The 24,528-nt window shown below is 39.3% G+C and overlaps 1 protein-coding gene across 1 annotated transcript; it reads right to left on the minus strand.

Moving 5' to 3' along the window:
• Positions 1 to 876: 876 nt before the first annotated feature.
• Positions 877 to 24,133, minus strand: LOC113052090 (serine/threonine-protein phosphatase 2A 56 kDa regulatory subunit beta isoform-like). The gene is made up of 13 exons (XM_026216402.1): positions 22,518 to 24,133; positions 17,005 to 17,201; positions 15,897 to 15,998; positions 15,668 to 15,760; positions 14,999 to 15,129; positions 14,832 to 14,891; positions 13,253 to 13,361; positions 7,903 to 7,956; positions 7,720 to 7,770; positions 6,941 to 7,060; positions 5,993 to 6,120; positions 5,777 to 5,878; positions 877 to 3,325 (listed from the first exon to the last, which is right to left on the minus strand). The coding sequence occupies exons 1-13, from the start codon at positions 22,711 to 22,713 to the stop codon at positions 3,157 to 3,159; spliced, it is 1,512 nt and encodes a 503-aa protein (XP_026072187.1). The 5' UTR covers positions 22,714 to 24,133; the 3' UTR covers positions 877 to 3,156.
• Positions 24,134 to 24,528: the final 395 nt, after the last annotated feature.

Below are 24,528 nucleotides of genomic sequence, written 5' to 3' on the forward strand. Positions count from 1 at the left end.
ACGAAGAAATCAATACACAAACGTATGCACCACTTGTTCTCTTTTTTAAAAAACAGTTCTATAAATAAGTTGAAAATAGCAGGTTTTGGTCACCTCCCAGGCCCCAGCATGCCTCAGTGTTTATTTGCAGACTCCTGCATCCTGGCCTCTTTGCCACAAAAGCGAAATCACGTACCGTAAAGCCACAAAAACTCTGCAAGGTCGTCACAGTCATGGTGAAGTAAAATCCAGGAAACAGGAGCAGAAAATTCACAGCGGTCAATAAGAAGTGGTCAGAGTACATTCTGAAAGAAATCATGAGTAACAATAATGAATTTAATGAAGTATCATAAAAAATAAGCCTTTGAGTTTGCAGTTAAAGCATTGCTAAAAATATATATTTTTTTTTTTCTTAATTTATTAATTAATGGAGAATCTTTGATGGACATGATTATGTAAGATTAATTGCCTTTTTTTGGCTACCATTTTCCCTAACCTACTCCGTTAACACACACACATACACACACACACACACACACACATATGTGTTAATAGAATATGTTTAGAATATGTTTTCTTATATATATATATATATATATATATATATATATATATATATATATATATATATATATATATATATATATATATATATATATATATATATATATATATATATTAAAACATATTCCAAATATTGCGTACCAGTGTTCTTGGAATTGGCTTCTGGCTGCATTTACATACGTGTGACCAGCAGGCGTCGCCAGCGTCTGGTTTACGCATAGACTTATATGTGCTAACGATACATTTTTCTTTTTTAGTATCAGCCTAGGCAGTTATGGAGGAGAGGGGAAAAATCCAAGAATGCTTAAAATATTTGTTTGTTTCATTTAATGTAACAATATTTGTAAATGTACAGTTTTATAGTGTCAGACAGAACAGCCTTATTCATTCTAGACATTTTAAATATGACCCTGTATGTATAAAATAAGGTCGTTCTTTCTGAAGGACAACAGAGGGGCAAACTGCAACAGCTTTGGTCATGTGACTGTTTACACCAGCCATGAATTTTTTAAAACTTGAAATCAAGATCTAGCCTACACTTCTGTTGACAAGACTGTTAAATATATAATCTGAATTAACTGAATTGTAAGCACGAAACAGCAATAAAACAAGAAACTGGAGGAGATTAACTCACCTGTATGACTCCACAAGCAGATTCCAGAAGCTTTTAGGAAGAAAATTAGCAAACCATGTCGTATCACCGAATGCCTTGTTGTTTTAAAGCCGTTTCTTTTTTAATAGGACAATCTGACATCACTGTAATTATAATTACCATTTATCTTAACCGGAAAATTACAAAATACTATGCAAACTTAGCCAATCACGTTTTAAACATCTGCTCATGTTTTAGGAATGAACCGAATGACTTCAGCTTCATGTCAATGATGTGATTGTGAACGTTTTCAGCCTGACTAAAACTAAATGGACAGCTTTGAATCAACAACAACTTTCAGAAGTAAAATAAAACGTATAAATACGGTAGGCTACTAAGTGAGCTAAAAACCCAAGATGTTTCAAAGGTTTTGAGTGAGAATAATGATGACAAATGTGTTCATGATGCTGAGTTATTCAACACAAGTTTTCATGTTTACATCCCACTTTTATACATTCAGATCCCAAAGCCGCTTGTCTCCCCAAAATACAATGCTATCTTTAAACACAAGACTTTGATCAAAAGGACAGTGCAACTCTAGTTTAAGTGATGCTACGTATGCATACAATATCAGTCCATATTTATTGCCGTTTCTATTCTATTTCATTTTTCTTTTCCATTTTTTTCCCATGAAATGTGGTGTTTCTGCAAATACCAGTTTTCTCAAACAAAAGGAAGTCCATCCGGGTGCTTTCTTTTTAACAAGAACAAGAGTGTATGCTTTTCTCACCTTTTTCTCAATAAGACAGACTACTGTAAAGCAATAATCAACAATGGCAGTTCATTTGAGCGTTGACACACTCGAAGTGAATGGTACATTCTGATCTAATCCCTGTCGTCTTCTAAACTGTAATAAACTTCTCTACAACATCCACACACACTCACACACTTGTGCATCAGATTCTTCTTAAGCTTTCTCAATATGCCTACACACGCAGTTCCTTGCCATCAGAAATCCTCTACATCAATAAATATGAGCAACAAAAAACACCAAAATCAAGACAAAAAGAAGAGTCTGTCCTCTGTACTGAAATACAAAGAGAATGTTTGCAAGCAATTTGATTTAAAATAAATAAATAATAATAAAATAAAATAAAAATTGCGGAACACACATTTTTCAAAACAGTTGAGAATATTGCGAAATTAAAATATTCTGAATGAGAGAATAAAAAACACATAAGAACAGACTAAAGTGTTGTCTTTTCAGAGCAAGTTTAGTTTTACCTAGCAGCATACTTCAGTCATGTTTATGAGGTGCTACACTAGAATACCCCCACCAACACTATAATCAGACATAGATATCATATTTTCATATATATATATATAAAAACATCAGATATATTAGCATAGAAGTAGTACTTCGAGAATAAGCTGTAGAAGTAGGAACATTAGAATCTGTACTTTTAAAGAAATTTCATCTTCAGGATCATCATAATTCATTCCTCTTCAGTGTTTGACAGTATGCAGAGTCTGTTGGGTGGACTGACGGGGGGCTCGGATCGGGCCCGAGAGAAACAGAGCCAGTTCTGGAACGACAGTAATGAAGGATGTGTTTGATTGCGAGTGTGTGCATGTTTGTCACCCCATGCAGGTATGTTTCGCATGGTAAGGTTGATGATCCCGGTTCGTGTAGGAATAGAAAGAAAAGATGCAGAGAAGCAGGTATGTGAAAAGCGTGTATGAGGCATATGAAATAGTATGACGCAGGTGAGTGTTACACATTTTTTTCTCTTTTATATCTCACTCGCTGTGTGTGATGTGTGCTTCAGTGTTTTTCAGATATCTACATATGGACAGGCTGTCGTTCATGTGCTTGTGACGTTAGTGTCTGCATGGTGTGCGTGTGTTTTCAGACGGAGATTGAGGCATTGATTGGTTCCCAAGTCAGGTAATTACTGTGTTTTACAGTGCTGTGATATTTTGTGTGTGTGTGTGTGTGTGTGTGTGTGTGTGTGTGGTTTCTAGGTGGTGTTGGCAGCGCTGGTCTCTGACTGGCTCTTGGTTGTGTTCTCTCTCTCCTGGAGGTTCTTCTGGTTTCTGCTAGCCTCAGCCAAACTCTGCAGCCGTCTCTCGTGCTGATCCTCCAAACTCCTCCACAGCTCAGCTCGCTCCTTCTCCTTCTTCAGCTCTCTGTAGGGAGGAAAGGGGTAAGGGGAGGAGTGTAAAACAGAGCATCATAATAAGTTCAAAATAAGTGCTTTGTTCACATTTAACTTTTAAATACGTCCAGCCTAATTGGTCTGTATAATTACAAAAATAAAGATATAAAATAAAAATGTTAAATAAATATAGAATAAAAAAATGTATTTTTTTATAACTTATAAAATTATTATAATTTTATTTATTTATTTATTTAGAATTTACAATATTTTCACCCAGGAATTAGTTTTCAGTGGCTTTGTATTGTTTTTCTAACCATAAACAGACATCAGTGACTTTAGTGTAACTTATAGAACATTATAGTAATTTTCATATTTGTAGCTTAAATGTTTATATATTATTTCATTTTTATAATTTATTTGACATTTTATATTACATTTTTTTAAAGTAATTTTATTTGTGCATTTTTTGTCATTTTGTTGTCAACGTTTTTCTGTTTTATTCTAAATTTATTTTTATTTCAGTTTTAGTTCTAGTCATTTTAGTGTGTCAACTTATCAGGTTTAAGTTATATAATAACATATTTTACTTAAATTAATTGTTTTAGTTATTTATGGTATATTTAAATACTACGCATATAATATTATGCATTCATTTTTATTCTATATGTATTATATATTATAGATGTATTAACATCTATATAAATATTTCACACACACACGCACACACACAAAAACATGTGTGTCTGTGTGTATGCGTGAGTATGAAATATGTATATTATATATGTATATTTATTTATGTGCCACGGTGTGGTGCGGGAGAGAAGCACGTGATGAGGAAAATGATGATGCAAAGTCTTTAATAATCCACATGGGTTAATCCATAAGGAGGAGGCAGAAACACAAGTACACATCCACGAGACCAGACAACTAAACACTGAACAGAACGTTAATGAGGGTATCACATGACACACCTGAACATAATGACACAATAAACATGGGGCACAGAACACATGGAGGGAAAACACAACATAATGTGTCCAAGAGTGTGTAATTACTCCCCCCTCCTGAAAGGTGCGACCTCGTACCGTGGAACAACAGAGGGGGAGGAACGACTCCAGGGAGGCGACCGACGGCAGCGGAGCAGGTGGGGGAGAAGCTCGAGGCGGAGCAGAGAGCCGATGAGCCGAGCAACACCGAGGGTTTGGATGGCCAAGGTGGAGCAGATGGCAGGGGCGAACAAGGTGGAGGCGGGGATCTGGAAGGCGACAGTGGAGCCAGAGCAACCGAGGACTGAGGTGGAGCTGGAGGGCAGGAGGAACCTGACAGATCCAGAGGTATGGAGGGACGAGGTGAAGCCAGAGGAGTGGAGTCCTGAGGTAGTAAATGGTTAACAACAGACCAAGGCGGATCTGGAGGAATGAGGGAACCCAGGGGAGCTGGTGGACTGACTGGCCACGGTGGAGAGGAGGGAGCTAGGAGCCATGGTGGAGCTGCTGGGTCAAAGGGACGATGTGTAGTCCGGGACTCAGAGGCTGGAGGCGGACACAAGGGATCCTCTAGCCACGTCGCTGATGGAGAGTGGCAGACCCGCGGTGAATCCAGTGCACAGATGTTGGGCTGAGGTTGAGCAAAGGGGCTAACAGGTGACAGCGATGGCAATGGAAAACCAGAGATGGCAGGAGAAGGCAGGAGAGGGAGAGTGGGTGGGAAATCCAGACGGACATCTAGTTCCAGGCAGACAGATCGTTCAGGGCTGACAGAGAGTTCATATGAAGGCAGGAGAAGAGGGGGTATGTCTGCATATATTTCCAGATTAAATAGATCCTTATTACTCTCCATAGAGCGTTGCTCACCTTGACCTCAGTTGTGGCCTCCGGCTCCACAGTGATCCTCAGCTCTGTCACCGTCCATGGCATTGGCTCGTCGGTCACAATGGGCTCTGGCTCTCCAACAGCGGTGGGCTCAGACTTCAGCTCCACGCAGCAGGGAGATGGTGGGCTGGGCTCTGGGTCCGGGGTAGGGCTGGTGTCATCCGCAATGTCCACACTCACAGGCGATCCACACGACACCAGCACCCACTCCACAAAGGCTGCAAAAATTCCCCCGAGGAGCATCTCCAGACCGCTGCGCTCTGCACTTGTCGTTCAGGCTGGTTTTGTAGAAAGTGCAGAGGCAGTAGTCCGGGTAGTGGGTATGGTTGGCGATTTCCACGAATAGTTTCATAATTTTTGAGTTTGACATGCTTGACATACATCAAAATTACTTAGTTCTCTATATTATATTATTTCAATATATTATATATATCAATTATTATTTGTTTAAATTATATTTTAGCTCCTTTAATCCAACAACCCGGCTTCATTCTGGTGTATAATTACCACGCTGTAGGATGCAACCTATGAAGTTTTGTCCTACATTTTTACAAGCAAAATGAGTTGCAATACTGTTCATGTTGACTTCAGCACTGTCATGTACTCACTTCTGTTTCTCCACTTTGTAGGAGGCAGTGAGATCATCAAAAAGCTTGCTGTTCATCTCCATGAACGTCTTCAGCACATTGTAAATAAGAGAGATGATCGTCCTAAAAAGAGAAAAAATAAATGTCTAACAGGCCTATGCAAAAACAGTCTTAATTGCTGTCAATAGCATTAACGTTACTGAAGAGTTTCTAGACACATGTTAGAATGACACTGACTGGTTCCAGTGCTCTTTGGAAACTCTGTACAGCGTGCCAAAGACCAGAGGCAGGATGACCTGGCAGTTCTCCTCTATTAGACTCAGAATGTACTCATTATTCCAGAAATACAGAGCCCGCTCTGCAACCTGAGACAGAATAAAGAGACAGAATGAGGGACCTGTACACAGGGGCGATTATAGGAGTTTTATTTTAGGGGGGTAATGAACAAGCCAAATACAAATCTTCCTAATCACACACACAGTTTTACTGTTTGCTTTTCTAGTACAAACCTCTTTCATTAGCTCAAGTATATAAACCTCTTTCTATACTCAAATACTGTATTTAATCATTTTTCTGCGCATGACTGTATGGTCGTTAATGCCACATGCACTCTAATATGTTTTATATGTAAAGCTAACTTTTCAAATGAAAATAGCAATATTTTATAAAGTATGAGTTCATAGGTGTTAAGGGCTAACGTAACATTTTCGGAGGAAACTGTGGAGTGATGAGGGGTGAACACAGCAAAAACTTCACAGTAGATGGGAAAGCGATTGCTCCCCCATGACATTTTGTAAACTGTAATTATGGTAAAGAACTGCACAGATGCAGATATTATAACAATCTATCGATAAACACACACCTCGTCCTCCGTTTCTCGCTCTGCGGATTGAAGAACGCGCGGAAAGTCGGGGAGGAGCCGAAGTCTGCCAGCGTTTTCATATGAAATTAAAAGGGGACTGAGGCGATCACAAATTCATGTACAGTTTATGGAGCTAATCGCTAAATTTTTAGGGGGGGCTAGAGCCCTCCTAAAAATGGCCTAGCGACGCCCATGCCTGTACACAAACAGGTGCATACATCACCTCCATGTGTTCACAAGTACTACAGGAAGACGTCTGACGAGCAGCACTGGTGAACGACACAGTGTGGGAGGAATGCTCGAGTGTGAAAGAGGGAGCTGACCTGGAAATGAGGGCTGGAGATACATGCAGCAATCTGTTTGAACAGAGGCTCCTGCACACGGATAAACTGAGATGGTTCAATCACGTCCAGAATCTCCTCGATCTCCCCCAGGAACATCACCTGAGACCACATGACACACTTGGAGTGAAGTCCATTTTCAATCATATATATACGTGAGTGGATTTTAAAAAATTGACCTTCAGCATTTGCTTAAAATTTCTGTAACTAGCAATTATCACTAGCCTGGTTTCTATTCACACATTTATGTTTGTTTGTTTTTTTAATGTGCAACTTGGAAGAAAACAGTCATTATCTGAGAAAGGGCTTCCCAAATAGGTGTTCTATAATGATACAGAATGTAAACTTATAATAAATAAATGGAGCTGCAATAATTGTAATATAGCTTAGTGTTATTATCAGTTCAAAGGCTGCATAACTGGTCTGATGCACTGCGTGTTTCAAAATGATTATTATAATTAGCAAAGAATATATATATATATATATGTATATATATATATATATATATATATATATATATATATATATATATATATACATATATATTTAACAGTACAAATTCATTTACTAGAGTTAAAACTAATAATAATAATTATATTTTTTTTCAGCATCGGAGAACTGTGAACATGCAAATGTGTCATAAATTAATGAAATATTTTCTTAAAATCCCAGGGGGTACTTCAAGTGAACCTTTTTTGTCTAAAAGTCTGGGAACCCTTGTCTGAGAGGTAAAACTTTATGCATGCAATGCTTTTTCTCACCTCTTTCTGAGTGCATGTCTTGGGCCAGTATCTCAGCAGCCCCCGGATGATCTAATGAAGGAGAGAAAACAGACAAATGAATAAGACTACTTTTTTGTTGTGACAGCACAGATATATTGGTATTAGTAGCAATTCTGGTATGTATGTATATGAAGTTGCATGACATAATTATATTAGGCTTACATGCTCTGTAACTGTGGCATCCTTCTCCATGAATTGCACCACACAGTAAGCCAGCTACATGAACAGAGCATAAAATAAGATTTTAATAAAGTCACTTACAGGATTTTTACAAACTATAGATGTCACTTCAAAGGCTTATTGTTTTAGCTGCAAGTGCTTCTGATTAAAGGGTATGAGAGGAAGAGTTGTGTGTGTGTGTGTGTGTGTGCATGTTTCTGTTCATTGATTATAGTGAAATCACACTCTTTCACTGTGAAAAAAACATTACAGCCCTTATCTGACGTTCATGGTTTGATCTGAATAACTGAGCTAACTTCACAAATAAACCATTCTTCTATTAAGATCTCAAATGCCACCACATGGCTTTATCATCACCAGAGTTTCTGCAGCAGTCAATGCAATGTCTGTGTGGCACGTGTGCTGCGCAGATAATACAATAGTAAACCTGCAGTATAAGCTAAGGATCGTCATATTTGTTCTAGGGATCAAAACTCTTACCCTAGGCCAGACACACTTAATGTCAGATATATAAACTGAATGAATGAATGTATTGTGTTTAAAGTAACTCAAAATCTGATCTTTAATACAATATGTTAATGAACCTACTCAAGCATTATAAATGATAGACTCGCAGTTTTAAGAAAGCAATGTTTCAAGAAGAACCACTGAGACGCTACATAACTAAATGATGACATCCTAGTCTGCACACACATGCTGCATTTATTTCCAGATTAATATTATATATTACCTGAACAGGAGAGACACATAAAGCACCTGAGCCTCAGAGATTACAAGCAAAAGGGTGAGAAAAGGAGGTTTTTCCAAAGGGAGGTTACACGTGTGTGTGTTTGTGTGTGTGTGTGTGTGTGTGTGTGTGTGTCTGCACATTTGATATGGCCACGAGTGAGTGTGTGCTTTTTGTTACCACAGAAGCCCTTCTGCACCGTTGCCTGGGTGAACGGTTAGTGTGGTGATGGTGTGTCTACTTTAGAAGGGCTGATGTCACATAAAACCCATCTTTCCCCAGGGGGTAATAGCACTATTAACTCCTTTTTCTTTCTCTCTTATTCTTTCCAAATGAGAACATCATAATTATCCTCTTAGTTCTCAGTCTATGCAGTGCATTTTTTTTTTACAAAAAAATTCAGATGTTTATCTTGTGAGGTTATGTTTATGTGCATGTGTCTGAATTTTTGTAGAAGGTAATGGAAGCCTATTGTATTGTGGCTTCAGAAAAAAAGAAATTAAGAAAAAAAAGAATACATGTTCATTTATTTTGCATTATTCCTCCTTACATCTCACGGATGCCACTTCATATCTCACAATTATGACTTTATGTTTTAAATCTGCAACCTTCTCAATCATAATTGCACCTTTATCTAACAATTGTAGCTTTATGTCTTCATAATTGTGAAATCATATCTATATCTCACAACTGTTTATAGCTCACATTTGTGACTGTATTTCACAATTTTGACTTTATATATCTCACAGTTCTGAAAGTACCTTCTTATTTTTTTTTAAGTAAAACTAAGATTAAATCTCAACACTTTACAAGGCTTTGGTATCTTTTAGCACAAGATAAAAATATTCCATACCCAAGAGACACCTGAGTGAAAATATATGCCCTGGTGTCATGCAGTAGTTTGAGACTCAATGGGAACTAAGCTCTAATCATTCAGTATAAATCCCCCAGACTTAACCGCTCACCATTAGTTTCTGAGCAAACAAATAAAATAGTAGCCAAATCACAACAGCCACAGGTTACATGGAGGTCAAAAGAGTCCCCGAAATGCACTTTTAATGCTGGTGACAAAACAATTTATAAAAATAGAGTTCAGGGTTTAGCCTTTCATCTCACTGAGAGCTCTCCAGAAACGTGTGATGTTCTGAAGAAACCTTGAGGGAAGTGTGATTAAGGATTTGGCTGCACTGCGCTTCTGTTTCTGTGGAAGCTACATAAAATAAGTCTGGCCACCAGAAGACATTCCCTGGGAGAGCTCTATAGACCCTTGTGGCAAGTAGGAAGTATAAACAGCCCGGAGTGGGGCCACTGAATTATGGATGGGGTGATATTGACAAGGGAAAGGGGAAGTGTTAGAATGTAGGACAAGCACTTACAGAACACACACACACACACACACACACACACTTATAGACATACACAAACAGGCAGTACTAATACTACAAAAGCACTTTTCAGAAAAAACATGCTGTTAATATATATATATATATATATATATATATATATATATATATATATATATATATATATAAATCTATATATATATATATATATATATATATTGTGACGAGTCAGCTGCCTCCTCCCTGATTATCACCGGCACCCCGTCCTAAATCGCCGCCCTTCACCAGGCTCCCGACTGGAGTGGGTGTGTGAGAGGAGGGGCGCTGGACGAGTCAGGGCTGGCGGCGTGTGATGGGGCACACCTGAAGGAAGTGGAGCCTCATTACCGCCGCTGTTTAAAAGCCCAACGCGCCTCTCCTCAGGAGACCGGTCTCTTCCCCGTGCATGCACGCTGGTGTCCTCGTGGGTCCAGGAAGGGTGCGTTGAGGGACTCCCGCGCCACCAAGACGTGAGCTGCCGGACCCGCGATCCGGAGGAGAACCGCACCCGTTTACACGGCCGACGGGCCAGGATGCCGGGCCGTCCATCCCCTACCAGCGCCGCGGCCAATGAGAGAGACGCGGCCGCTAGGAGAAGCCGCCGCCCCTCGCGCCCCGGACCTAGGAGGGGAGCGCGTGCGGCCGCCGGACTCCGCCCCTTGCCTGGACCCTTCCTCGGTGAACACTGCCCGACCCACACAAATGCCGCAGCACAACGAGGACACCAGATTCCCTGTTATTTTGGACACTTTCCCCCTTTTGGCCACTTTTATTCCCTTTGTTTTATGATTTCTGTTAATAAAAGCCTCTCCGAGGCCTGACGCCACGCCCACTGTGTCTGTCTTGTGCTCCTCCCGTGACACTGGTGGAGAATGCGGGCAGGCGGAGCCTAGACAGCGCAGTTGGGAAACGTCTGGTGACGTCACTCCCTCTCGCTTGCAAACGTTCGTGAGAACCCAGACTGGGACGGAGGAAAACTGGGGACAGCCTCCCAGCCACACAAGGGGTAAGTGACTTTTCCATTGTCATTTTACCCTGTGGTTGGTTGAGGCTGTCACTAAAACCCGGTTTCTCTGTCCCTGTTCTGGTGCGCTGCGAGAGGGAGGACCGCCCGGAGAGGAAGCCCCGCCCACTCCGACCGTTTGGAGCCTGGTTGAGGATGGTAGCACTCCCGTGTGGGCGGCGCCCTGATGACGGGGATGTCGCTTGGGAGGGGGAATGTGACGAGTCAGCTGCCTCCTCCCTGATTATCACCGGCACCCCGTCCTAAATCGCCGCCCTTCACCAGGCTCCCGACTGGAGTGGGTGTGTGAGAGGAGGGGCGCTGGACGAGTCAGGGCTGGCGGCGTGTGATGGGGCACACCTGAAGGAAGTGGAGCCTCATTACCGCCGCTGTTTAAAAGCCCAACGCGCCTCTCCTCAGGAGACCGGTCTCTTCCCCGTGCATGCACGCTGGTGTCCTCGTGGGTCCAGGAAGGGTGCGTTGAGGGACTCCCGCGCCACCAAGACGTGAGCTGCCGGACCCGCGATCCGGAGGAGAACCGCACCCGTTTACACGGCCGACGGGCCAGGATGCCGGGCCGTCCATCCCCTACCAGCGCCGCGGCCAATGAGAGAGACGCGGCCGCTAGGAGAAGCCGCCGCCCCTCGCGCCCCGGACCTAGGAGGGGAGCGCGTGCGGCCGCCGGACTCCGCCCCTTGCCTGGACCCTTCCTCGGTGAACACTGCCCGACCCACACAAATCCCGCAGCACAACGAGGACACCAGATTCCCTGTTATTTTGGACACTTTCCCCCTTTTGGCCACTTTTATTCCCTTTGTTTTATGATTTCTGTTAATAAAAGCCTCTCCGAGGCCTGACGCCACGCCCACTGTGTCTGTCTTGTGCTCCTCCCGTGACAATATATATATATATATATATATAAATCTACTGAAAGAATGCATACAATACAGCTCAAAGGTTTGGGGTTGGTAAGATCTTATTGCTCAAGGCTGCACTTATTTGATCAAAAATACAGTTAATACAGTGATATGTTGTATTGTATTTACAATTATTATTGTGCTGCTTAATATGTTTGTGGAAACCAAGCGTCAATCTTCCGGTCTCTCTCTTGAAACCAACACGGAAGTGACTTAAACTATGATTCATAGTGGCTAGAGACCGGCTGCAAAAGGGAATCAATTCCATAGACGATCCATGTTAAAATGCCCAACTTTACAGCAGAAAAAAAACATGTTTACCGCCTGGTACAAAAAGTGGATTTGGTCTATATTGCTAATTTTGCCCTTCATGACAACTGTGAGGGGAGTGAATTTGTTTTATAACTCATCCGTTTGAATTATATTAAGCCTTAAAGTTCTGCATAAGTAAGGGCGTGGCCACTTGAGTGACAGGTGGATTGCAGCTGTTGTCACCAACGAGCTAGGTGGGTGTGGTTTCAGCAACCAGCTCCACCCATATGCCACCTCTTTGCCCATTTTCGATTATCCAGGAGTGATATGCAGTGACATGTGCCAAGATGGCGACAGGCGTCTCCACCCAATTTTAGGCTTCAAAAATGCTCTTCAGAAACCAATGGGTGATGTCACGAACACTACGTCCATGTTTTTTTACAATCTATGGTGGAAACCATTATTCTTAAATATAACAGAAAGTTAAATATAACAGCATTTATAATTTTTTTTTTTAAATACAAATTTCAAAAGTGATCAATGTGTCCTTTATGAATAAAAAGTATTACTTTTCAAACAAATATATATTACATTTTTACTGACCCCAATCTTTTGAAAAGTGTATATGTGTAAACAGTCAGCCAAACACACACATTTATACACACAAAGGCAGGTTAGTTCCGACTTTAAATGACCAAAATTGTTTCTTATCACTAAAAATGTATTAGTGTTATTGCACAGAATTATCAAACCAAGTGGAATCAGCAAAAATAATAATAACAATTCAGGAGATTTTTCCACAAATCATGCAAAGTTTTTTTCTTTGTTCTTTGTTCTTAGCAAAGAACAAAATAACGTTCAGCAGAGTTTAAGAACGTCATAACTGGATAGTTGTGTGAACACTCTTTGTAAGTGTAAACCACTGGGCCACTGGATTAAGCGTTAGTATTTAGCGCCCCTTGTGGTATTATAGCCCATTACAGTCCATTAATTAACAGCATCAGATCTGTATGTGAATCTGAGTGTGAGTGTCTGGGAGTCTGACTCTAACCTGTGCATGAAAAATGGAGAGAGACTTGGCAGTGTGCAGGGGGATCAGGACCCTCACCAGGAACTGCTTGTGCTCTGATTTGAGAGGCAGAGCAAAGCCATTTATGATACTGGAAAAAGGAGAGGAGAGGAGAGGAGAGGAGAGGAGAGGAGAGGAGAGGAGAGGAGAGGAGAGGAGTAGGTGGAAAAGAGAAAAGGGAGAATAAACAGGATTAGTATCAGTCGTTCTGATGATGCTCTCTACACTCATTCGCCACATTATTGTTCATCAGCTAATCCCCCGCTAAACCCCCCTCATCAGTCCTCTCTTTTCGACTGTCCCATCCTCTCTTCCTCTCATTTCCTTAGTTTTATCTTTGTTCTTCTACTCAGGCTGTTCCTCCCATTGCTAAGTTGTTATTTAATTCCATTCCATCCATGCGGTTTCTTTTCTTATTCTGCCATCCACCCTCTTGGCTCTTTGTCTTTCTCTCTCATTTTACCTATTTATTCCCTCTTTCTATTGCATTCTTTCACTTCCTGTTTGTTTACTTTGCTTATCTGACTGTAGCAAAATATCCATTTTTTATCAAATGCACTGTAAACAGAATGGTTCAATTGAATATTATCTAAATTGAAAATATATTTTATGTAAATCTGTGGCGTTTTTTTAAGTTGACAATGATAAAACAATTTAAACATTTTTCTGTATTTTATAAACCATGACACTTTATACATTTATACAATTATCTCTACTATAATATATTTCTATATTATAATATTTCTTTAATCTTATTCATATATATTTTTAAATGGCAAAACGAAATCTGTAGATTTTTATGTAATATATATGATCAATATCCTTTTCTGATTATGTTTTTGACCATATCATTTTAAAGTATAGTAAAGAACATAAAATGCATATTTTTTCTGCATGGGAACCATTGTCTCTCACTCTAATTCCACAGCTCTCTCTCTCTCTCTCTCTCTCTCTTCAGTAGTGATCAGAGAGATGTGTGGGTGGTAGGCACTATAAATACTACCGACATCAACCTGAATTTAGTCCTCCATCCCCAACACTCTGACTCATGCCTCCCCCTGGTTGTCTCTCTCTTCCCCTGTTTCTCTCTGTCAAAGGTTTGCTTTGTTTATGCTATTAAACACATCGAGAAACAGACACCATTTTGTGTGCATTGAACCCAATATGCAAAGCAGCACTGGTCTGAGTGAGATCATGGCTGTAAATTATATGTCTGGACACGCTGAGGATGGGAAACATGACTGCAGGTACATGCAGCGAGCGCTGATGTCAGAGGTCTCTGCTAAGTGTCTGAATCACCAGCTCACACACACCATAAAGCATCTCTCCAGTAATCTGCTGCTACATTAAGTTATGTAACACTATAATTTACTCATTTAAGATTATAGTACAAATATCATAAGATGCTATATCTACCTCCTAACTCTGGAAACAATGAATAAACCACAGGCATCTACCTTATGTATCTACTCTCATTTACATTGGGTTGCTTTATAAACATCATCTGATCAGATCACACACTTATAGTGCTTTCTATTTGGCAGTTTGAGAGTGTATCTACCTTCCCAAAATTTCCAGAAGTTCAGCAACTCCATTAAAACGCTCAGTTTCATAGATGAACCTGCAGATTTTAAAAATAGATATAATGGCAGACATAAATTCTAACAAAAAGCAATCACTGGCTGTGTAATGTCAATGCTGCTCATGCATTTTGTCTGTATGACTGACCTGAGGAAGATGTTGTTGATCTGTTTACGGATGTAGGCCCTCAAGCCCAGAAGTTTGCCATAGACACGGTGCAGGATAGTCTTCAGATATTCTCTCTCTCTGGGGTCCTCGCTGTCAAATAACTCCAGCAGCTACACACACACACACATAGTCAGCCCTTTTGCACTTTATTTAAAGCACTACTCATGAATATTTATAATTAAGTGTGAGTAGAATCAGAAATACTAACAGTCCAACATGGAGGTTAGACTGCCTGTTGGGTATCTGAGAAATACTGACTATGATACAATACACATTTAAAATCTCATATTGCTGCTTGAAGATATCAAAACTAAAAGAAAAAAGAAAAAAGAAACATAAAAATCACACTGAAAATGTTTAAAAGGGTGTGCCAAAACTACAAATTAGCATTGTTTGTCTCTAAAGACTGGATTTGAAAATGGGATAGGATCACTTAATTGCCTTGAGTCCACTTTACCTGTCCATATTCATTCATGTGAATTCATTATGTATTTATTTTATTATATCTAAGTGCAAAGAAAAATGCAGAACAACACATATAGTACTTTTTTAATTACATTGCAGCCTTATTATATCTACAAATGATAATTGTTAAAAGTCACACATGGCCTCTATACCTATATCTCTACATCTACACAAACTCTGTACCTGTAGAACAAACTTCTGATCCACGTAGCGCTTGGCAAGAGAAGGCTGGAAATCTGGACTCTCAAGAAAGCGTAAAAAGAATTCATACACCAACTAGATTTAAAAAAAAAAAAAAAAGGATAGGATAGGAGAGAAACAGAGAGGAAATGGAATCAGAGCTGGGATACAAGCTATAAAAATGGTGTCAGTTTGTGTTTGTGTATATAGGAACCGGAGAATGTATGTGTACCTGTAAGTGAGGCCAGGAGGCTTCCAGAGCTGGTTCATCCTCCTCCGGATCAAACTCAGGGTTTTCACTCGGTGGGAGAGTTCGAAAAATGTTCACTGAGATCTACAGGAAGAAGAGCGGTTGAAAGGTTGTGTTTTACTAAAGTGCTGAAATAAGACAACAAAAGATGAAAAACAAATGATAATGAAAGACTTCAATTCAAGGAAAGTGATCCTCAAGGGCCATTTTTAGTTGTTCACCTTTATGAGCTTTCTTGCTCCGAAATGGTAAGATGGTAATAATCAAATTGATGAAATCAGAATATAAAACATGATACTAATCTATGACCACATTCATATACAAATTAACTTAACAGCTATTTCAAATGAAAAATATATATAATTATTCACAAACCAATTGAAATCCAGTGCAATGCTGTGGACATTTCAATTAAAGGGATAGTTTCCCAAGAAATTAAAATTCTGTAAATATTGTTGTAAACCAAACAATTTTGGTTACAATTGACATTCATACTACATAGTGAAAAACACTTTTCAAAATATCCTTCATGTTTCACAGAAGAAATGAAGTTATAAAGTCATTTCTATGTAAACTAAGCCACTGTAATTCTTTTCAGCATTGCATCTCTATGCGACTTAGTCTCATTATTGATTTCACAGGAGCTCATTGCTATTTGCTTTGCTCAGTTTCAGTTGAATGGAATGTCGATGTACATTTCTACTGATCAGAGCAACAGTCATTCATTGTTTCCTGATTTGCAGAATTCCTCTAGTAAACGAGGCGATAAAAACAATGCAACAGCAAATGCAAATAAACTGTATTATCAGAGGCCGCAATTTCATTCTTAGTGAATTCTCCACTTTGTCTTTCACATCGAAACATAAAAGGACCAGTTAACAAAAATCAGTTGCTTCCCAATTAAGGTGTTATTGTATTTCAGCTACATACTGTACAGAACTAATGTAGCTGGACACAAGGAAATGTAAATGAGTCTTTAAGTGCACTTGGAGCATTGGAGATCCTGAGATCTTCCCCATGTGTCCTCTGCTCTTTTATCAAATCCCATCCTACTCCATCACTTTTTTTTCTCTTTCACGATTCATCTCACCATCTTAATAGCCTCTGGGTACAGGGGTTCGATGAGGACTCCGCGACTGGTAGCCACGCTCTCAACAAGCTCGTTCAGCGCAGCACGTTTGATCTCTTTCCCCTTCAGGTCGGCCACACAGTCCAGAAAGTCAAAAAGCACACAACACTGCTGCAGCTTCTTACAGAACAAGTCATGAAGTTCTGCCACTGGAGCATCTGTGGGACAGGAAGGTGAAAAGATGTAATCTAGTACACATACTTATACAATATACACAATTACACTGCACATTTACTATTTAACATTTCTCCTAGTTTAGCTTGCTAATAAACTTGGCATTGTACACATATAAAGGTTCTATATTGGCATCTATGGTTACATGAAGAACCTTTAACATCCATAGAAACTTTAAATTGAATTTAAAGTTCACCCCAAAAATTTAATTCCATCATAATTTTAGGTCATCACAAGAAATGTGTGATTTTTGTTTCTTTTGCCGAACAGTTTTGCTGACCAGTGACTTACATTTTAAGGAGGAAAAATTATAAATACCTTATTTTATGCTCCACAGTCATACAGGTTTGGGAGATAATAAATAAATAATAACAGAATTGTAATTTCTCGATGAACTACCCTTTTACACATTGTCATTGTCATTTTTTTTCAGGACTTTTTGTAATGCTACACTCTTAGGTTCCAAAAGAGGGTTTTCAAAGCGATGCAACCATTTCTGATTCCTCAAAGAATCTTTCAGTGAACTTCAAAGAACCTTTTGTGCAACGGAAAGGTTCCATGGATTTTAAAGGTTCTCCATGTCAATAAAGAACTGTTATTTTTAAAAGTGTATGCACTCACACAGCACAATTACATTAAAGATTGCTGGAGTTAGACAGACACTTGGATCTATAAAGTATATTAATGCAGATTTCTTGAAGTGGATGGATGGGATACTAATGAGGAATGAGTGGAGGCGTGTGGTGCTAACAGGATTAGCGGGTGCTGTCTCACTCCTCTGTGGACGTAGCACCTCGAGCCACAATAACCATGAAAATCCACTCCATTCATCCAAAAACTCAACACAAAATACATACCCTTCCATTCCTGTACTACGACTTATGAATCACTCTCTATTTTTCTTTAGCCTCAGCATGGCACTTTGTACAATAACTCTGCATTAAAAGTGTATTAGTCTTCAACAGCTAAACCCAAACCAAGTGGATCGGCATGCAGGAAGCTAGGTCAAAAGAGACAGACAGAATAAATAATAAACAGATAAGTGCAAATAAAGAGAGGGATGTGATGAAAAGAGGTGGTTTTGTAGCGGGAGTGTGTTTGTCAGAGGGAAGGATGGGGTTCAAAAGAGCATGACACAGCCACAGCAGTCAGAACAGAAAAAAAAACTAAATTGTCCAGGGAAAAGTGTGAGAGGGAAAGAAGGCGGAGACACAAGAAACTGGAAACACACAGCGCATGAGGGTAAGAGCAAAGATGAGCATGTGAATGAAATATGAAATTGAAATGAACTGAAATCATGGAAAGAATGTAAAAACTATAATTACTTATGTGAAGAAATAGCAACAATTTTACTTCTGAAGTTAAATATCACTCGTCATCTCAATAATAAACATGCTGTAATGTTGTACATGCAAAGCTGCTAAATATAGAGTGGCCAATAAGCAACAGTGGAGCATAGAGAGAGAGGAAGAGAGAGAGAGAGATGCATGCTAGGGCAAGGAAACATTGCAGAGAGAGCAGGAGAGATGATGTCATCCCTCTACCCTGTTCCTCTCCTCATGATCTCCTATTTCCCCTCTTCTCCATCCTTCTCTCAATCTCATTCCCTCTGTGGGTCTGTGTGGCAGCGTGATTTCAATGAGGAAACTCTTTATGGTTAAAGAGATATAACTGTGTTTGGTTGGCTGTTGAAATCCTGTATTTTTTAACCACCAAAACCCATAAACAGAGCAGAGCAAAAATACTGCACAACAAAACAGGAACCTTCAATTCAAACATTTCAAATGAGTTTTTTTGATGATGTGGAGTGATGTAGGCAAATGAGGAATTGCAGGAAAAAGTGAACTTCAATGCCGGTGCGAGAAGCTATATTATAAAATTAATAAATACATACAATGCTATATTATAATAACTTTTAAATTAAAGCTATTACTTAAGCTCTAGGTTAAAGCAGGACTTAAAATTTTAAATCACGTATATTTATTGAAAGAAAATGGTTTATTATGAAGTATATAATAATATAACCAAATATTATCATTAATATGAATATAGAAATAATGTAATAATATATTAGTATGAATTACCACAATTCAAAAATTTCAGAAATAAATATATTTTAAAGTAATTCAAATATGACCAAATCTGACAGTAAAAACGTTCACAATATACAAAAAAATGCTGTTCTTTTGAACTTACTATTCATCAAAGAAAAATATATCACTGTTTCCACAAAAACATAAAGTAGCACAGCTGTTATCATTGATGACTGATAATAATAAGAAATCAGCATATTAGAATAAATGATGGAGGATCATGCAACACTGAAGACTAAAGTAACAGCTGCTGAAAATTCAACTTTGCCATTACAATAAATTACATTTTAAAACATAAAAAACATATATATTTATATGTGTATGTGTGTGTGTAGTTTTTTTCTTCTTCTTCACTTTCTATGGACAGGGACCAATCTGGCTGAACAAATCTTGTTCTCAATAATAGCTCTCTCTCAGTACAGTGTTCTTCCACTTACAGCCTCACGTGCTTATCCACTTCACTCTCTCTCTCTCTTTCTCTAATGCTCTTTTTCTCTTCCCTGTCTCTATTATCACTCACTCCCTCTTTTATTCTCTCCCTCTTCCTCTCTTGCCCTTTTTATTGATCGGAGGAGGCCAAAGTGGGAGCAGGCCTTCTGTGTACTGTAACCTAACACCAGTCCTGACCAGCTGAACCCTGCAGGAAGAAGCAGGCAGATATGCATCCACCCCGGGAAAAAAAAAATCACTTTCTTAAACACAGACATATTTGTTATCCTGTAAGAATGATGCCTTGGAGTATGATGATTACAGTACACAAGTACAGTGAACATCATACTCCGAGGTGATTGCTTAATAGATTTGAGATGCTGTCCTCGCCCCAAAACATGCATTTCTGTTTCACTTCTGGATTTGGGAGTTTTGAGAGCTCTGAGCTGCCCATTGTCTAAGTGAAGACACTCTCCCTCCAGCAGTGGCAGCTATTTACAGAGACACATGCTCACAAACGCACGAGGACTAGTAGTGAAGCCACTCCTGAGGCTTAAGAGGAAAATAAATAAATAGAAATAAAATAAATAAACAAGAAAAGTAGAATTCGAAGGTCTACGAATGAGAATAAGCACTACCAGTTGCTCAGACCAGTATTTTTTTTTTTTTTTCAGTAACCAATAAAAGATTGTGGTCATGTTTTGGACTGATAAGCATCTTTTCCTCACTTTCTCTTTATTGCACACATGCACAGTTAATCTTTAAGTTAATCTTGTGTTTAAAAGGCATTATATATATATATCACATCTAAATATGCTGTTCCATTAAATGGAGCTTAAAAATGTAACAGGTACAAGATGCAAACTAAAAATGTACGACTAATTGCCATTCTAATAGGTGTTATTTTGATGTTGTGATCATTAAAAAAGAGACAAAAAAAATTGTTATAAGGGATAATAATCATTACCTATTATTATAAGGGATTGAAAATCGTTATTTTGCTCGAGTTCATTTATAGAATTAAGAAAAAGATCCAAAAATTGAGATCAAAACCTTCCTTTAGTTTCATTAACGGTCTACTTTTACATGGCTAGTATTTGTCTATGGTTTGATGATATTATTTTAAATTAAACTAACGCTTTATTAATCAAACATAACATCACATGCAAAAGAACTGTGCATTTTTAAACAATTCTAGGTTATGAAATACCAGAGCTAAATCAAACTATAGCCAGTCATTGAGGTGAAATTTAATACATTGTGCTTAATAAGACGAAATGAGATGTTGATTAACACTGGAGATGTGTCTCTGTGACATGTGAATGACTAAAAGCAGGTCAGCTGGATGGTTAAACAGGACAGGGGCTCAGTCTGGACCCGCTGTGACACACCAGCACACCCTCAGCTGGAGTGTCTCATGAAAAACTGGTACCACTAAATCCAACTTCACTGGAAATGTCGCTCCGATGATTCCCCTATTAGAATAAGTGAATCATACTAAAGTGTGAATCATGAAATCGTGTATGAACTTGGAAAATCTATGAAGCCGAGAGCCACAAATGTGGGGATAACACTGCAACTGTGTATTCTTTGTGAAAATATCACAGATCAGCTACTCTGAAAATTAGGTGCTATGCATCTCATATGTTTTATTTAGGACTAAAAGATTCTCTATTAATAGCTGTTTTTCCTTGAGCTTTCTAAGATTCTAACCAAATTGTATCACTCCTATACTTGAATAAATTAATGGATTATCTCAAACTACCCCCACATTCAACACAGTAACTTCCCAGCCACTTCCCAGTCTGTGGCTTACAGTTTCTTCTTGACTTCTGGTTGATGGCCAAAATGAGCTCATGGAAGTGGAACTATTATGATGTCCTGACTGAGGATGCTTTTAACCACAAAGCTTCCTAAACTAACAAAGTAATTGGCACCGACTATGACAAGCCTTCGGATGCCACTGGGGAAAACATTGAGTTTAAAAAATGATTTCTGCTGCTAATTCAATTAAGTTATTTAAAATGAGGCAATGCAACACAATTGCTACTAAATTTCATGACAATAAAAAAAAACATTAGTAAAACAAAAGTTTACTCAGTGCATTTGGACTACATTAATAATTCTGTTGCCATTAACTAAACCGGATAATGAATTTCTGATTCCAGAAAACCTTGGACTAGGTTGTTGACTAGAAAGTCAGATACTATGATTTATGTTGCTTCACTTAATGAACAGTTATGAAAACCCCACTGCAATGGGCAATCGCTTCTTCTTTCCTGCACTTGCCAACATCCTATCCTACATTATATATTATAAGAAAAGTGACATTGCTATGCTAGACGGTACAGCAAAGGGTTCACTGGACTTACTTTGATACATCTAATCTTATAGGGGTTACTCAGTTAAGTTAGGTTTCTGCTACACAACACAAGCTATTTGAGTTGAGTTGAATTGAATGTTACAAAAATGGCTTTCCATGATCCAATGAAAATTAAATCAAAACACTGGATCTTTCAGATTATATATCCTTGGATGACGGTATCATTAAAGGGAATTATGCTAGGGAGTCTAGCTGTGTTCCTCAGAAGATTTAGTTACTGTACATTTGGAGTCCTTACGGAAGTTCAATGACATCTCTCAAGGCTGCTCAAGAAGACATTGAGTTCACAATCACCAAAGCTATTTCATTATCAGGGGATTCATTTTTAATCTCCTACTCCAAACTAACATCCCATTAAAAACAAACCACCTCACGTCCCAGTTAAAGGAACCTACCTTTAAGTAAAGGCAGCGGGGTGAGCTCCACCTGGGAGCTCTGATAGCGGAACTGTGAGGAGCTGTGGGACCGTCGCTGCCGGGCACGGCGCATCGAGCGGCGGGGGAAGCCGTCTACCTTCTCCGCGCTCGGTACAGAGAAGCCTGTGGTCGGCGATGATGGGCTCGACGGAGGTAGCTTCGTAGGGGTCTCCATCGCTTCAAAGGTGGTGCTCGGCAGAAGATAGTTCGAGAAAGGAAGCCAACGGCGAGAGCAGGCTCCTAAGTCAATTGTTTATTTCTTCTTGGATTTAAAAAGTAAAATCAAAAAGCAGGGATCGACTAAAAAGAGAAATCATCAAGCCTGGTTAAAAATGTAGACAGAGGGATGGTGGAGTAAAATCTCGGGGTTCAATTTGACGCGTCTCTCGCCCGTGTTACATTAAAAAACGAGATTAGACTCGGAAATAAGCACAAGGATGGATGTAATTGTCTATTTCTTCATCAAGAGATATTGAAGTGAACATACATTTCTACAATAAAGACACCGCTGCCGTAGCCTACTGTCGTCATCAGAAAGTCATCGGCCTAAATTTGGTCTTTATTTAAATATTTATAGGCTAGAGGCATAAATCGGTACCGTATTAAAACTCGGGTGTAGTAAGCATTCTATACAGAGATCATAGGTAAATCAATCCATGTTAGAGAAACAAACGAGCGATTAAATCATTTATCTCCTCCACACAGGTACAAATGCATCACTTATTAGGCTAATTAAAGGTTTTCGTCATATTACCAGTCACCAGTTCTGCGCCTCAAGTCCTTTTCAGAGCCCTCCGGCGTCCCCCTACTAAAATCCGTTACCGTACAGTCGGTTCGGTTCGGTCAGATCCACACAGGGCGGGGATGAACTGCTTCAAACGTGCCTACATGTGTAGAGCATCACGGCGGCCGCTGCAGCACTGAGACCCCCTTCTACCTCCTCGCCTCAAATACTACAAGAAACCGCTGTTCAATTACTTCTGTATCACAAGGACGTTGACAGTCTCGCTGATTTTCCCCGTCGCCCTTCCTCTCCGCTGATTTCTCGTGTTTTTCCCGTTTCTTTATTTCCCAGCAGTCAGTGTCGGTCGTTGTCTTCAGGTGGTGCAAGTGGATGTAGATGCTACACACTGCGGATGACGCTCACGCGCTCTTATTTATTTATTTACTCTTCCTACATTTGCGCGACCTTCTTCTAGACGTCGCGGTGTTATATGGCTATATCGTTGACTCTCTTCACCGTTTAAGTGACTATTTGTTTTTATTGCATCTTTATCAGTCAGCTGTTTTCTACCTCAGCTCTTACCCTTCTCCTCCCTCTGTCCCTCCCTCACTGTCTGCCTCAGTCTGTGTTAGCCGCTGTGTTTTGGGACTGTCAGGTTAGCCATTGTTCTTGCTTCATTCGTTCATTATTCCGCGCGTTCACCCGTCGATATATCCGCTGATTTTTGTTCAGTCCGTCACTAACTACGGGTTCTGTGATATCAGTCGAACGACGACGTGCCGCTGACCCAACTAAAGACTCCTAAATGTGATGCTGAACGTTATGGGCGTTTTGGCAATCGAGAGACCATCCTCCACTGCTGTGGGCTACCATCGAGAAAGACTGAGAGCTATTGATATGGCTCGTTTCACAGAACATTTCTTCAGGGTTTCATGCATTGACCTATTCTTAGGTGTAGCTATAGGAGTCAATGACAAAAACATAAAATTATTTCAAAAATCAAGTTTTTACATTTTTTTTATACAGCTACATTTATATTTTAATAAAACACACAAATAACGTTTTTAAAAAGGCTAAATATTAACTTTTAAAAGAAAAACACATTTTTTTTTCTATTTTCTTTTTACAAATACCATAAAATCACCAATTTCTGGACCAGAAAAAAAAGATAAAAACATGGCCACCTGCATAGGTCACTCCACACTGAATTTAATTTGACAACCAAAAGTTGTTGTTTTTCTTATTAAAAATAAAAATAAGAATTAA

The sequence above is a fragment of the Carassius auratus genome, chromosome 32, assembly GCF_003368295.1.
Source record: "Carassius auratus strain Wakin chromosome 32, ASM336829v1, whole genome shotgun sequence".
In the NCBI taxonomy this organism is placed as follows: domain Eukaryota; kingdom Metazoa; phylum Chordata; class Actinopteri; order Cypriniformes; family Cyprinidae; genus Carassius; species Carassius auratus.